Raw genomic sequence first — 14998 nt, 5'->3', positions numbered from 1 at the left:
CTACTCTTATACTCAAAAGCCCTTAAAATAACAGCCATCAAACCACTAGCCTTCCTGATTACATGCTGCACCTGTGTGCTGGCTTTCTGTGTTTTCTGCACGTGTACTCCCAAGTCTCTTTGTGTTGTATATTTCTGCAGTTTCTCTCCATTTCTTTTTCCCCTTCAAGATAAACGTTTCTGCATTTTCCCACATCATACTCCACTGGACAACTTCTTACTCATTTACTTAATCTAAAAAAACTCCCTGAAAACGGCTCACATCCCCCTCACAACTGGCCTTTCCACCTGTTTTGGAATCATGGAGAAACTGCAACAGTAGTTCATTCCTGTCCAGCTCAAAAAGAAAAACAGAAAGCTGGCCTGGCCACAGCTAACAAGGGAAATCAGCGTAAGAATTAGATCCAAGGAAGGGGCACACATATTAGCCAAAAAGCAGAACAGACCTAAGGTCAGGGAAACAGTTTAGAGTTCAGCAAAGGAGGACAAAGGAATTGATGAAGGGAAGGGAAAAATAAAGTATGAGAATAAGATCACAGTGAATATACAAACTAAATGTAAAAACCTTTACAGGTCTGTGAAGAGAAAAAAAATTCAGTGAAAACAAATGTAAGTCCCTTACAATCAGAAACGGGGAAGATATAATGGAGAACAAAGTGATGGCAGACAAATGAAAGACTTATTTTGGCTCTGTCTTCACAAAGGAGAACACAAATAACATCCCAAAAATGTTGGGTAACACATGGTCCCAGAAGAGAGAGAAATTGAAGGAAGTCAGTATTAGTTGGAAAATGTTGTTGAGGAAGCCAAGGGGGTTAAATGTTGACAGATTCTCAGGGTCTGACAACTTATATCCCAGAGTGCTTAGGGAAAGGGCCCTAGACATAATGGCGATCATTCCCACTGTGATAATGCAGGGATCAGTGCTTTGATACCAACTATTCACAATATGTATTTAATAATTTAGATGAGGGAATTAAATATGTCTCCACATCTGCAAAGTTAGGTGGTAAGGGGGTCTCTGGGATGTTGCAAAGATGCTTCAAGTGTGATTTGGGCAAGGTGATTGAGTGGGCAAATGCATGGAAATTGAGGTATAATGTGAATAGCTTTGAGATGCTCCCCATTGGTAGCAAAACATAAAAGCAGATTATTTTCTGAATGGTGATACATTGCAAAAGGGGTCAGCGCAATGAGACCTGGTGTCCTTGTCCTCCAGTCCCTGGAAGCAAATAGGCAGGTACAGCAGACAAAGATGGCAGCAAGTGGTGTGTTGGTTTTCAGAGTGAGAGAAATAGACTACAGGAACAGGGGTGTCTTGCTGAAATTGTACAAGATCTTGATGAGCCTGTGTCTGGAGAAAAATCAAAAATTGCTGGAAAGTCTCAAAGTGTCTGGTTGTATTTGTGCAGAGAAATCAGAGTTAACATTTCAGTTTGACTGGCCCTTCTTCAGAACCTGGAGTATTGCGTCCAGTGTTGATGTCCTTTTCCAAGGAAGGTCTTCTGGCTGTGGAGGGAATACAACAAAGTTTTATCATTTGTTTCTTGGGATGGCAGTACCAACATGTATGAGACTAGATCGATTAAGGTCATATTCATTAGAGTTCAGAGTAATGAGGGGTGATCTCATAGAAATCTATAAAATTCTAACAGGATTAGTCCAGGTAAACACAGGAGGAACAACAGAAGTTGCTGGAAAAGCTCAGCAAATCTGGCAGCATTTGTGAAGAAAAAAAAATCAGTGTCAACTTTTCAGGTCCAGTGATCCTTCCTCAGAACTGTCACTGGACCCAAAATATTAACTCTGAATTTTTATTCAATTCACAGATGCTGCCAGACCTGCTGAGCTTTTCCAGCAACTTCTGTGTTTTTCCCGATTTACAGCATCTGCAGTTCTATCAGTTTTTAAACACGGGAAGGATTCTCCTGACAACCAGTGAGTCCAGAACAGGGGTCAAAGTGTGAGGGTACAGGGTAAATCATTTAGGACCTAGATGTGGAGAAATATCTTTACCCAGAAAGTGATGAACCCATGGAATTCTCTGCTACAGAACGTGGTTAAGGCGAATACATTAAATCTTTCAAGGAGGAGGGAGAAATAGTCCTTAGGGCTAAAGGGATCAAAGGGTATATGGTAAAAGCGTGAACAGTCTGTCAAGTTGGTTGGTCAGCTATGAGCATATCGAAAGCTGGAGCACGCTTAAAGGGCCGAATGGCCCACATCTACTCTTACTTTCTATATTTCTTGGTGATTGATGTCATGAGTTTTCAAGGTATTGTGGAACAACCTTGGTGAGTTATTGCAGTGCATCTTGGAAATGGTACGCAGTGCTGCCATCATTGCGTGTCAGTGGTGCAGAATGTGAATGTCGAAGGTGTTAGTTGGGATGCCAATCAAATAGCTTTTTTGCACTGGATGCAATGAAGCCTTTTCAATGTTTTTGGAGCTGCACTCATCCAGGCAAGTGGGGAGTATTCCATCATACTCTTGACTTGTATCATGTAACTGGTGGACAGGCTTTGGGGAGTCAAGATTCTTTCTCACTGCAGGATTTCCAGCCTCTGTCTTTTGTTTACATGGCTGGTCCAGTTCAATTTCTGATCAACGTTAAGTCTCCAGGATATTGAGGTATCTCCTAAGTAACCTTTTTAGATGTGTTATTGTTCACATGTTTGCACCATGGTTAGCAGAGCAATACCATGGGCCCAGTTCCATTCCAGTCATTGGTAACTGGGTGAAGTTTAAATTTTCTCCCCACATTTGTGGGGTTTCCATCGGGTGCTCCAGTTTCCTCCAGTTATAAAAGGGAGGTTGACCACCCCCCCCCTCTCCAGGAACTGAAACTGAAACACCCAAAGGGGAGCACCTCGCCCAATAATCTATAAAAGGCCAAGACGTTGGATGCCTTCAAGGCAGAGATCGACAAATTCTTGATCTCAAAAGGAATCAAGGGCTACGAGGAGAGTGCAGGGAAGTGGTATTGAAATGCCCATCAGCTATGATTCAAATGGCAGAGTGGACTTGATGGGCCAAAAGGCCTTACTTCCATTCCTATGTGTTATGGTCTTAAAAAAAATGTGCAAGATGGTATAACGTGCCTTTCAGCAACTCCTATTGGTCCAATAAAATAATTCCCTGACATGCACCTTAAAATCAGCAAGTACCAACTTAATTATCTAACTCTAACAGTGAACAAATTAACTAAACTATTAACAACCAAATAAAATCCTTCCAACTACTAACCATTCCAGAATAAAACAAGATTCTAATGGTATGCTGTTCCAACAAGTAGTCTCTCAAAACTACAGCCAGGTTATGTGACTTCTGGCAGGAATATTCACTAGTTTGTGATGTGGGTACTTTTGTTCTTTAGATGGTGTTTTCTCTAAAACACAGCAGTCTGTGAGAGCTAGCAATTCTCTCTTGCGAGTTGAGGGCTGTTAACACCAGCTGATGGCAGTTTGTTCTGCTGTCTATGCAGAACTGTCCCTTCTTTTCTACTCTTGAAGACATAACAATTTTTGATAATGGGATTGGTTCTATGTTATCAAAACCATCAGGTTTAAATTTAACTGTTTTTTTGTATCTAAGTGCCTGGTTCATGTTGATTAATTAAATTCAAAAAGTTGTTTTCTTGGTAAAAACTGCTGCTAGGCATGCTAACTGTGTGGCCTTTTGATACAAATATTTCAATTCAGGTGCTCTCTGTGTACTTATAAGCATTCAAGCTGAAGCTCAGCAACATCCATTTAAATCTTTTAAGCGTAGAAAAAGCACATCATCTTAAAAAAAGGGTCTAGGCCCGAAACGTCAGCTTTTGAAAAAAGGGTCTAGGCCCGAAACATCAGCTTTTGTGAAAACTCCAGCATCTGCAGTTCCCATTATCTCTGATACTATTTTAACCTCACTGTGAAGCCTCTTCCAGGGATGCCTAACCTGAAGAAGTTACCCTCCTCCCTCCGGACCAACCTCAGGGAATCTCTCTCCCATTGCAACTCTCTTGTAATACCTGTCCGTCTTCCCTGGACTGACCTATCCCCTCCCTACCTCCCCACCTATACTCTCTCCACCTATCTTCTTTACTCTCCATCTTCGGTCCGCCTCCCCCCTCTCCCTATTTATTCCAGTTCCCTCTCCCCATCCCCCTCTCTGATGAAGGGTCTAGGCCCGAAACGTCAGCTCTTGTGCTCCTGAGATGCTGCTTGGCCTGCTGTGTTCATCCAGCCTCACATTTTATTATCTTGGAATTCTCCAGCATCTGCAGTTCCCATTATCTCATCTTTTAAATTGATCACACAATGTTTTCCCCCATCACTGCACAAACACCAAGTTCTAACTTCCTGCCTCCCATTCCACAAGTACTTTACCCAACTGCACAATGCTCCCACAGTCCAAAAATGTGGAAATTATGTAGATTGGTCCTGGTAAAAGCAGGGATTGTGTGGGTCTGGGTGAGATGCTCTTCAGAGAGTCAGTGCAGACTCAATTGGCTAAATGGCTTCTTTCCATACTGTCAGGATTCAATGAGTTCAAATCTCTGGAGCAAGTGGGACTTGAACTCAGACCTTGAGGCCTAGCAATAGGCACACTACTGCTGTGCCTCAAGATCGCTCGCATTTAATTCCACCAATTAGTGTGGCAGATTTTGAACCAATGCCTAGTATTGGTCTCTGGATTACCAGTCACATGACATTTCCATTGTGCTATTGTCTTGTGTCTCCAGGATATCAATAATGGGGGGTTCAGTAATAGTCATGCCATTTAAAGTCAAGGCTGTAAGGCTGCTGGGTTGTATGGATGCCATTTGTGTTTCTACTGTTTGAGCAAAAGGTTGTGTAGGTTCTTCCAATTTATTCCTTTAGTACTGAGGCCAAGTTTGTTGTGATATTTGGCGGTGAGTTAAGTACAAAATAGTGAAACCAGTCTATTAATGCTGATGGAAATGTTTTGTTTTACTTTGTCGCCGAAATAAGTTTCAACGGTGAATAAAAATCAAAAGAACTGCGGATACTGTAAATCAGGAACAAAAACAGAAGTTGCTGGCAGATCTGGCAGCACGTGAAGAAAAAAATCAGAGGTATCGTTTCAGGTCCAGTGACCCTTCCTCATGTTCTGCCAGACCTGCTAAGCTTTTCTAACAAATTCTGTTTTTGTTCCTAAGTTTCAATGGTGGTAATTCATAAGCATATCCTTCAAATGAACTCAGTGAAAACACTCAAAATGGTCAATGGCAAGTTCTAAATGAAAAGTGAAATGCAAGTACTCTTTGGACATATTATTTTGCACGGATAGATCCCCATTATATGACATTGATGCATATGATTTATCATAATATTGGTATCTGAGATCCTACAGTATATATAACACAGGAGTGATAGTGTGTGACCCATGCAGATTAAAGTTGTCAACTCTGGCTGTAAGTATTCCTGGCAGGTCTCATCAGGAGTTACACTAACTCCTATCTTTGACCATCCAACCAAACAATTTCTTACTCCATATCTAACCTTTATATCACTATCAGAGGAAAGACAAATTATAACAATGGTGTTATGGGCATTGATCTTTTAAGGGCAGGAAGTTCTGGTACAATCCTGGTGAATGAATGAAACGATGTTTTGAATGAATGAATGAATGAATTATTGTTACATTTAGCTCGGGAGATGCAGTGAAAAGTATTCTGTTACCACAATCTGGTACCACAAAAGAATAAAAAATAGAGTTTATCTTCATTGGCCAGGGTCCCAAATATGGCTCCACAATTCTGCAAGGTCGCTGCTCTGGGCCTACGTCAGCCAGGAGCCCCTGCTCCAGGCCTTTACACAGCTGCAGTCAACGATCCGCCACTGTCAAAAGAACCCATACTCCGGATCCACCGCAGGGAGGAGTCCCTGTTCCATCACTGCTGCAGCCGCTGCCACACAGCAATTCCAGAAAATCACGCAGTTGGCCTACAAGCTAGGGGTCACTGCCAACACTACTCCTGCTATGTCAGGAAGATGGAGAAAAGACAAAGAACAATAGAGAAAAAATGGGAAAAAGGATGTGCCCAACCTGGAGTGGACGGGCTCAGCCTGAATACCACCGAGGTGCTGATGGTGCCATCTTGTGAGAGTGAAGCACTGCGGTGCATTGACATTCGGGGATAAGAAGGCTGTCATGGGAAAATCTGGAAAAGTGCAAAAGATACCCAGCTGAATCAGAAAAAAGAGGGATGAATGACTTTTCCACCAAATTTGATCATTTGGTACTTCGAAGCTCACCGAGGCATACACAAAGTGTGTGTTCTTTTCTTACACCGAGTCTGATTGGGAATCTACTTATAAGTGCTAGATCCTAACGTACTTCATGTGTGATTTCAGCACTGGCAGCTCCAATTATACACTCAGTTAGGTGCTGGAAACAGACTCCTGGAAACCTGTCAACTCGCTGCCCACACACGGGTCACCTTTAAGGAGGATGCGGTTAAGAAAACACAGCACTAGGGAAGAAGGCCTTCCCACAGAGGGAAGATGGAGAGGAGGTTGGGGCGGGGGGTACTGTCTACAACGTAGAGGAAGCAAGATATAAGAGAGAACATGTGGATGCGGAGTAAATAAACGAAAATAAAGTTGGAATCTATTAAAATGCAGAAGACAGTCAGCAGGCGCGATACCAAATAGTCACCACCCAAACAAACCGAAGTATAAAGAGTGTAAAATGTGAGGGCGGAGTTAGATCTGAGTGTTACCCTTATCCCCGGGGGCAAGAGGCAAGTCGGTGCTGACGGGCAGGGAGATGCCCAGGCTCCTCCAAGCTCAGGCCTCGCAGGAGGCAAGCGGCTGCAGCAATCACTGCCGTGAGCTGTGAGCCCGTTCCCCAGCGCCCTGTCTGTCTCTCTCTCACACACACACACTCACTCCCTGCCCACATCCCCGCAAACTGCACGGCTCCGCCGCCACGGCTACAGCAGCTGCCGCTGGAAGCCCCGGCCTCGACAAGTGCTTTGCTCCCAGTAAGCCCTCCACACACACACACATACAGAGACAGACAGACACACTAACACACACACACACTGTAACACTAACACACACAGAAACTGCAGATCGATCAGGGCTGGAGTGGACTGCCGCGGAATGGAGTGGGGAGCCCGGCGTGTTCGCTGATCGAATCTCCCAAAGAGCCCAATCCTCAGTGCACTTCCTCAGCGCCATATTTTGCTCTCTGTTCAGGATCAGGAGCCTAGAAGGTGCGGGATGTGGGGGGGGGGGGGGGGTGGTGTGGTGGTGTTGAGGGGAGGAGGCTGTGCTCGAGTTTGACAGATCGAATCCGATCCGATCCGATCATGCCGTTTCCAGAAGCTCCGCAGCTTTGGGACTAGTTGAGACCACAGGTTCTCGGCGCTGGATATGGGTTAGTAAGTAGCAAATTGGCGATATCTTTTTTTCCTAAGTCCTCCCCCCCCCACAAACGTCTGGGATGTGTGTGTTTTGGGGGGGGGGGTGGAGAGGAGAGGGTGTTGTTTCTTTTGTGGCCGATTTCAATCATTGCCACGGAACCAAAAAAAGAAAAAAAAGTCGTGTACGTGTTTAGTGAGAAGGAGTTGATGGTGCAATTCGGTTGTTTAAAAAAAAGTCCGTCTTTTTTTTGGTCGAATTGGAGTGGAGCTAGAGAGCCTCTAGCATCGGATTCCAGCAGCTGCAGCTTTCCAGCCCAACTCTCATTGTATCTGAGGCGCTTTTACCGAGGGAGCAGGAGCGTGTGGACGCTGCAACAGATCGACTTGTAACCTTGTACATCTCTCTCTCTCTAAATACACACACACACACACACACACACACATATACAAAAAAAAAGCCATTGCAACATGACAGACCTGACATTGTCGACATGTGAAAAAGGCTTCTGGATCACTGAGAGCGGACTGAACGATAAAATGAAGTAAATGGTGCGTTCGAGGTAAAGGAAAGTGGCTTCATTTGACAGGAGCCCGTAACGTGGCTGCTGGACTGGTTTGCAGGAACACGAGAAGCCTTTATCCGAGGAATTTTGTTTTTGTCTCTCTCGGAGGGCAATGTGACGAACGTTTAACTTTTTTTTGCTGTCGTGGCTGTCTTGGGAAAGAAAATGTCGAGCGCTGTTATAGTTTAATTAATAAAAGGCGAATTGGAACATGCGCCCATTATTTTAACTGGTAGTGGAACCTTTCGCTGGATTAGAGGGGGGGGTGGTTGCTTTTTTTAAAAAAAATTTGGAACAACTTAATATTACTGCCACAGGAATCTGATTTATTTTCTCTGACCGCGAATTCAAAGGAGTTGGAATTGCAAGTCAGTTCGATTGGGGTTTCCACCCAGTTGATGTTTACAGTTCTACTTTGTATCTATTTTTGTTTCCAGATTGCAGTTTTTATTTTGTTTTGTTTGGGGGATCGGATTACTCTGGAGTAACGGAGGACACTGAGAAGTGCTGAGTGCTGCTCTCCCCACAGCTCCCTGTGCCTCTCACAGACGCTGAGTGAGATGGAGCAGAGGGATACGGCGATGGGCTGCAGGCAGAAGCCGGCTGATGGGGATTTCAGGTCGGCTGCCTGCACTGCCAAGTCCGCAGTCTCTCCTGGAGCCTTGATGCAGTCGCCTGGGAGCCAGATGAACGGGGGGAGGCTGGATCAGGACGACGAGGAGAGCGCCAGTGGTAGCCAGGACTCCAACTCCAACACAGACAGTGATAAATCAATGCAGGGAGACGGCCTGGAGGAACACGAGTTTTCCATCAAGGAGGCGAACTTCACAGACGGCAGCCTGAAACTCAAGATCCAGACCACCAAACGGCCGAAGAAACCTCCCAAGAACCTGGAGAACTACATCTGCCCTCCGGAGATCAAGATCACCATCAAACAGACAGGGGATCAGAAAAACTGCAGGTCGAGCAAAAGTAACAAGGTGTCAAAAGAAGATGAAAAGAAAAAGGTAAGAGGCTCACAACTGTCCAACTTCCTTTTGTGTTTACACTGCACCCTGACTTGTATTTTGATAGGCGATAAACATGTTTTTACAAGATGGTCGATACCCCTTGTTATGACTGCAGAAGGGGAGAGAAGCAATGGGAGTCAGGTGGCTAGAGACGCTCCCATATTAGCATGTAGCCATTTAGGATGAAATACTTGTTTGCTGTAACCGTCTGTTCAATGCACATGCATCTTCATTAAGTACCTGTAATAACCTCTCGGACGGGTTTGAATATTTACTGATTCTGTGAAGCTAGTCATTTTGACAGACTGTTATCCAAAAATTTGGAATTATATTCCTAAACCATTGTTAAAAACTCCGTGAAACTGACTGTTCTGCAGATATTACTTCCTAATATTCAATGGAATCAGTTGTTAATTTGGTGTGTCTTTCAACTCCGGTGCAGTAAATAATGATTCTGAGGTTGGAGGAATTCTTTCATGTTACTTTGTGGTGGAATAAATGCTGATCTTGTTGGAAAAGACCATGGGTATGGGAGAAGATTGGGTTTTGACACTTCTTCCACACCAAAGTGATCATGTTCATTTCACAAGGGCATTAGACTTTCTACTAAATTTTCAGCTGATACTTTCAGTTTGCTGTTTTCACCCTTTCTCATAATTTGGTTTTGTCCTCTGCTCAGTCCTGAAAATGTTATGTTCACAGTTAGAGTTTGGCATCCTTCACAATTGGAACTTTGCCTCCCCAGGCAACAGTTTACAGCCTTTTGTGAGGTTAATTCTGGCACCGAGCCCATACTTACAAGTTTGATTAATGCAAATTTTACTTTTGGAGCTGAGTTCTTAGTGTAATAACTTAGTGTTGCACACCCTGACAGAGCTGCATTTTTATGAGGTATAACTGGTTTTTGTTTAAATTGTCTCAATAACTTTGAATATATTGGTATTGCCCAGCAACATAAGACACTAACAAGGTGACATTAGTTATGTCTGACGTCACTGTCCAAGCATCTACCCATCGCTGCTCCATTATCTGTGATCAAGGATGCCCTGCTGTGCCTATAGTGTAAACAGGCAGGCTCTGCTGATTATCTTAGTAATACCTGGAGTGAACCAAACTGGAGTCATTCTTGAGTTTTTCTATGAATTAGGGCCATACAGTATCACTGTTTAATTTGATTTTCACAGTCCGTAGGCACTAAAAATCTTGATAATTTGGCATGTCAATCATTGTAAGTTTTGTGAGGCTTTTATTTGTGTGTGGGTAGCTTTTCTCTATGCGATTAAGGAGATCTCTGATTAATCATTATTGTCTTCTGTGATGTACAGAGCTAGATTTTAAAATTCAAGAGGACGCTGGGGAAATCTGAGTTTGAATAGCAATGTTTTTATGAACTGGAAGTGGTTTACTGTATTACTCAGTTTTGCAAAGGATGAAAATAATACTGACCTTCTTAAAGGGTCTTTTCTGTGGTTAAAATGCATTTGTGGTGGAGCACTTAAAAGTTATAGTTCCCAGCCGAGCTATATTGTATTGTCCTTTTAGAATCTTTGCACAAGGGAATTGTGAAAATGGGAAGCCTCAAGCTATGGTCATAAATACATGAAGTATACATTTAATAGAGACCTCCCCCTTTAAATGTGAGTCTATGGCCTCCTACCCCACCCCCTTTCCAATGCTGAATGTTTTACTATCAAGATTGTGTCTTGGCTCATAGTGCAATGGAAGTAATTGGAACCAGTCTGTGCTGGTCAGCGCAGATCGTAAAAATCAAATTCTGTGGCATGTTGGGGAAACGGTATATAATTTACTCTGTTTTGTTTGATGCCTGTATACAGAATTTTTTAATGCTTAAATATTTCTAGCACAGCAAAACTAGATGGTGGGGTTTTAAATAAAATACTGTATACTATTGATAAACTCATTGCAACTTGTTAAAAATTATCCAGGAAATGCTCACAAAAGTAGTTTTGAATTCCAGTATATCAGTTTCATGCATTTCATTAGCTTAGAAAAAGTGAAACTTACTCGTAGTTAATTTATTTATCATGTATCAAATTACACCCCTCACCACCCCCCCATCTCAATGTTTGTGGTTATTTGCCTGTTGTTGTGTGTTACAGTGCACACAAATAAATACAAATATTTCCTGACTTTGGCATAGAATTCAGTGCTGATTTAGAACATAGAAAAGTACAGCACAGTACAGGCCCTTCGGCCCACGATGTTGTGCTGTTGAATAACCCTAATTTGTAGTTCAAATTTGGATTACAGATTTATCAGGCCTGATGTGAAAAGGACCCAAAAAGACTATTTATCACAAAGGCAGTTTATCAGTGTTGTTGTAAGTTGGTGAAAAATTTGATGTTAAGAGCCACATAACTGTTCAATTGCATGAAGTATTGTTTCAGTCTGAATATGATATTGGAAACAGCATACATCCCTTAATAGCCTGGAATCATTTTGTTTGGGACCAGAAAAACAAAATATCACAGGCATTTAAAGTTTTGCTAACAACCCCAAAATTGGTGTGGGTAAGGAACTCATCTGAGTGGTTTGTAGGAAGCCAAGGTTGCAAACGATCTCTGCCAACCTCAGACTTTGACCAGGGAGAGTCCATTTTATGACTTTTTGCATCTGGTGAACTTATGGATCCAAAGATGTACAGGTTAGGTGGATTAGCCATGCTAAATTGCCCATAGTGTCCAGGAATATGCTGGCTAGGCGGATTAGGCATGGGAAATCAGGGTTAAAGGGATAGGATAGGGAGTTGGGTCTTGGTGGGATGCTGTTCTGAGGTTCAAAGTGGACCCGGGCCAAATAGACTGCTTCCACACTGTAGAGATTCTATGATTCTATGATTTCTATCTCAGTGATGCACACCCGCTCCCTTCCCCTATTGGATCTACAGTATTAGATTTCTCCTCAATTCTTTTGCAAGGAGCACTACCCTAAGCTTGCTAACCTAACCTTGTATCCAATATCCCTGATTCTTGGAACCTCCTTTGCACCCTTTCAAAGACTATCATAGCTTTCCTAAAGTCTGATGACCACAACTGGGTGCAGCATTTCAGATGGGGCATACTGGTGATAAAACTAACAGTGCAAATTATTATGGACCGCCTCTAGACTATATTCAATGAAGGCATCAGGGTAGTAGGTGTCATTAAAAAAAAAATCTTTTATTACTGGTAATTAGTGGTCTCAGTGCCAAAGCAATCATGTTGGAGGAGAGAGGAATCTCAAAAGCTTTTACACCTTCCTAACTAGATATGACTGGTAAATAGTCAAATCAGTGTTTAGTACAGGGTATTCTGAACTCATTTTGAAATGTCAGTATTTAAGGTGTGAAGTATAATGGTGCCCAACACAAATATGGATCTTTGTTCAAAACTGAGGAAGGCTAGAAAGCTCTTAAAATTTTGTTTACTTCTGTTAGTAAATAAGAATTTTTTGGGTGTCATAAGTGGTTGCCTCAGCTGTGCTTTCAGCTTTCAGACATGGATTCTGCTCAGCCTAAACTGATGGGCTGAGACTTCTCTCCTTACTGACTCTAAGCAACGTCCAGGCAATGATACTGGGAACTTTTAACCCAAATACAATAAGTATAAAATCTGCAGTGCTGGGCTGCACCAATTTAGCATTCAGACCGGCAGCCCAAACTCAGTGACACCACAGGATGACTAATGTTGAAAATGAAAATGAAAATGTCATACTGCTTCAGTGAGGGGTGATTTTCTGAATTTGGGACTGACTGAGCATATTGTTTGGACAGAATAGAAGGGACTTTACTCTGCATCTAATGATACATATGATTTGCAGGTTCTTGATGCCCAGATAGGCAATGAGAAATGTTTCGTTTCTCTGCATTAATGTCCCTTACCATAACAAGCAGAAAACCCCCCACCACAGTGTTCCCATTGTACTAGAGACATGTTCCTCCTCTTCAGTTATAAGTGGAGTAATATCTTAAATGTTTCAATTCAAATACATTTTAGACCTCTGTCTCAGTTTGATGCACTTAAAGTTTCTTAGTAGCATAAGCAGAGGCTTTGTTGCATGACTGATCTTGGCACTGTGATACTTTAACAGCTAATGGGGAAAGAAGTGATTGACTGACATCTGACATCACGGCAAATCTGGGAATGATGGATGAAATAAAATATGCTCCACATAAGTGTTACAGCCATTTGCAAAGTTGGAAGCAAGGTGGTCATGTATTTCATCTCTTTACCTCCTGTATTTTGGCATTGAATATGTCTTTCTTTTCTAGCCCACACACTGAGTTGCAACACTGCCTCTTGTCATGTCTTGCTTCCCTTATTCTTCCTTCTTGATTGCGTTGCTGCTTCATAAAACAACAACATGGGACTAAAATGAGAAACATATACTTAGTGTAAAGAAATATGGTAGGAAAGTTAATGGGTGAGTCTCATGGAGAGATAAACAAATGTATTAATTCACTATAGTCAAGAGAGCATAAAATGGTCTCTTCCTGACCACTGTCTGAAGATGATCCAGATCATTTGCGTGCTTGGCATCCTAAAAACCTGAAATTATAGCTGTTGAACCATTTTGAATCCAATGCTAGGACTGAGTAATTTCATTTCTGTAACATTTCCTATTTCTACCTATCTCTAAATTAATTTAAGATTAACTGCTGTGGAAACCCTCATCCGTTTGTTGTCTCTGGGCTTGATTTTTTTCATGCTTTTCTGGCTAGCTTGCTATCATACATAAATCTGAACTAATCCAGACGTTTGTTGCCAGTGTCCCAAACTAGATCCAGCCCCTGGTGTCCATCATCCCTGCGTTCACTGACATACATTGGCACCTGGTACGAAAATGCCTTGACCTCAAAGTCTCATCTTTGTTTTTAAATTATTATAGCTTTCCTTTACCCTATCTCTATAAATCCTGCAATTCCACCCTCATTCTCTGCATTTCTCCAGTTTTGGCCTCTTCTATATTGCCTGAATTTAATATCACCGCTGTTGGCACTTGTGTCTTCATTTGCCTTACTGGTTATCAGAGATATCTGATATGTTATCACAAGATAGCCTGCCTTGCACGTGGCCAAGGCAATGAGGTTGTCAGCAGTTTCATTTTGGTAGAGGTTCTTTTTAAATGTTATTTTATGACCAAGCATTTATTAAGATGGAGCCTTTCTTTAAAGATGGACGCCTGACTGAGTTGGACAAAATTGTTTTTCTCCATTTTAAAGCATTTTTAGCTTCTCGTTCATGAAGTAATCCTGACCTATAGCAGGAGTGGGGGCAGCATAAGAACTACATAGGAACCTAGCAACGAGGAACAGGAATAGGCAGTTCAGGTCCTTACACCTGCTCTGCCATTTGATATGATCATGGCTGATCTTATCTTGGCTTTAACCCTACTTTCCTGCCCAGTCTCCAAAACTCTTCCAATCCTGTAACCTTGCATTTCCCATGGCTAATCCCTGAACACTATGGGCTATTTAGCATGGCCAATCCACCTAACATGCACATCTTTGGACTGTGGTGGGAAACAGGGGCACCCACAGGAAACCCACACAGACACGAGCAGCAAGTAAAACTCCACACAGATGGTTGCCTGAGGCTGGAATCGAATCTGGGTCCCTGGCGCTGTGAGGTAGCAGTGTTAATGACTGTGTCACTGTGTCCTGAGAAGGTCTTCAGAGTTTTCTTTTTGATTTTGTACAGAGTTTCAGGGCAATTTTTTTTGTAAACAATCCTTCCTTCTATCATAAGATAATGAACTGTGAGGCTGGATGAACACAGCAGGCCAAGCAGCATATCAGGAGCACAAAAGCTGACGTTTCGGGCCTAGACCCTTCATCAGAGAGAGGGATGGGGGGAGGGTTCTGGAATAAATAGGGAGAGGGGGGGAGGCGGACCGAAGATGGAGAGAAAAGAAGATAGGTGGAGAGGAGAGTATAGGTGGGGAAGTGGGGAAAGGATAGGTCAGTCCAGGGAAGACGGACAGGTCAAGGAGGTGGGATGAGGTTAGTAGGTAGGAGATGGAGGTGCGGCTTGGGGTGGGAGGAAGGGA

General features: G+C 42.7%; 1 protein-coding gene across 4 annotated transcripts in view; it reads left to right on the top strand.

Moving 5' to 3' along the window:
* The first annotated feature begins 7292 nt into the window (after positions 1 to 7292).
* The window catches only part of setbp1 (SET binding protein 1), a 299187-nt gene continuing 291481 nt past the window's right edge, over positions 7293 to 14998 (top strand). Inside the window, exons 1-2 of one of the 4 annotated variants that reach the window (XM_048532659.2) lie at positions 7293 to 7395; positions 8378 to 8947. In XM_048532659.2, coding sequence (XP_048388616.2) covers positions 8501 to 8947 — 447 coding nt within the window. In that variant the 5' untranslated portion in view covers positions 7293 to 7395; positions 8378 to 8500. The other 3 variants (XM_048532665.2, XM_048532643.2, XM_048532652.2) reach the window with 3 other exon arrangements.

Source organism: Stegostoma tigrinum, chromosome 1, assembly GCF_030684315.1.
Source record: "Stegostoma tigrinum isolate sSteTig4 chromosome 1, sSteTig4.hap1, whole genome shotgun sequence".
Taxonomy (NCBI): Eukaryota; Metazoa; Chordata; class Chondrichthyes; order Orectolobiformes; family Stegostomatidae; genus Stegostoma; species Stegostoma tigrinum.
This window is presented reverse-complemented; position numbering and strand designations above follow the sequence as displayed.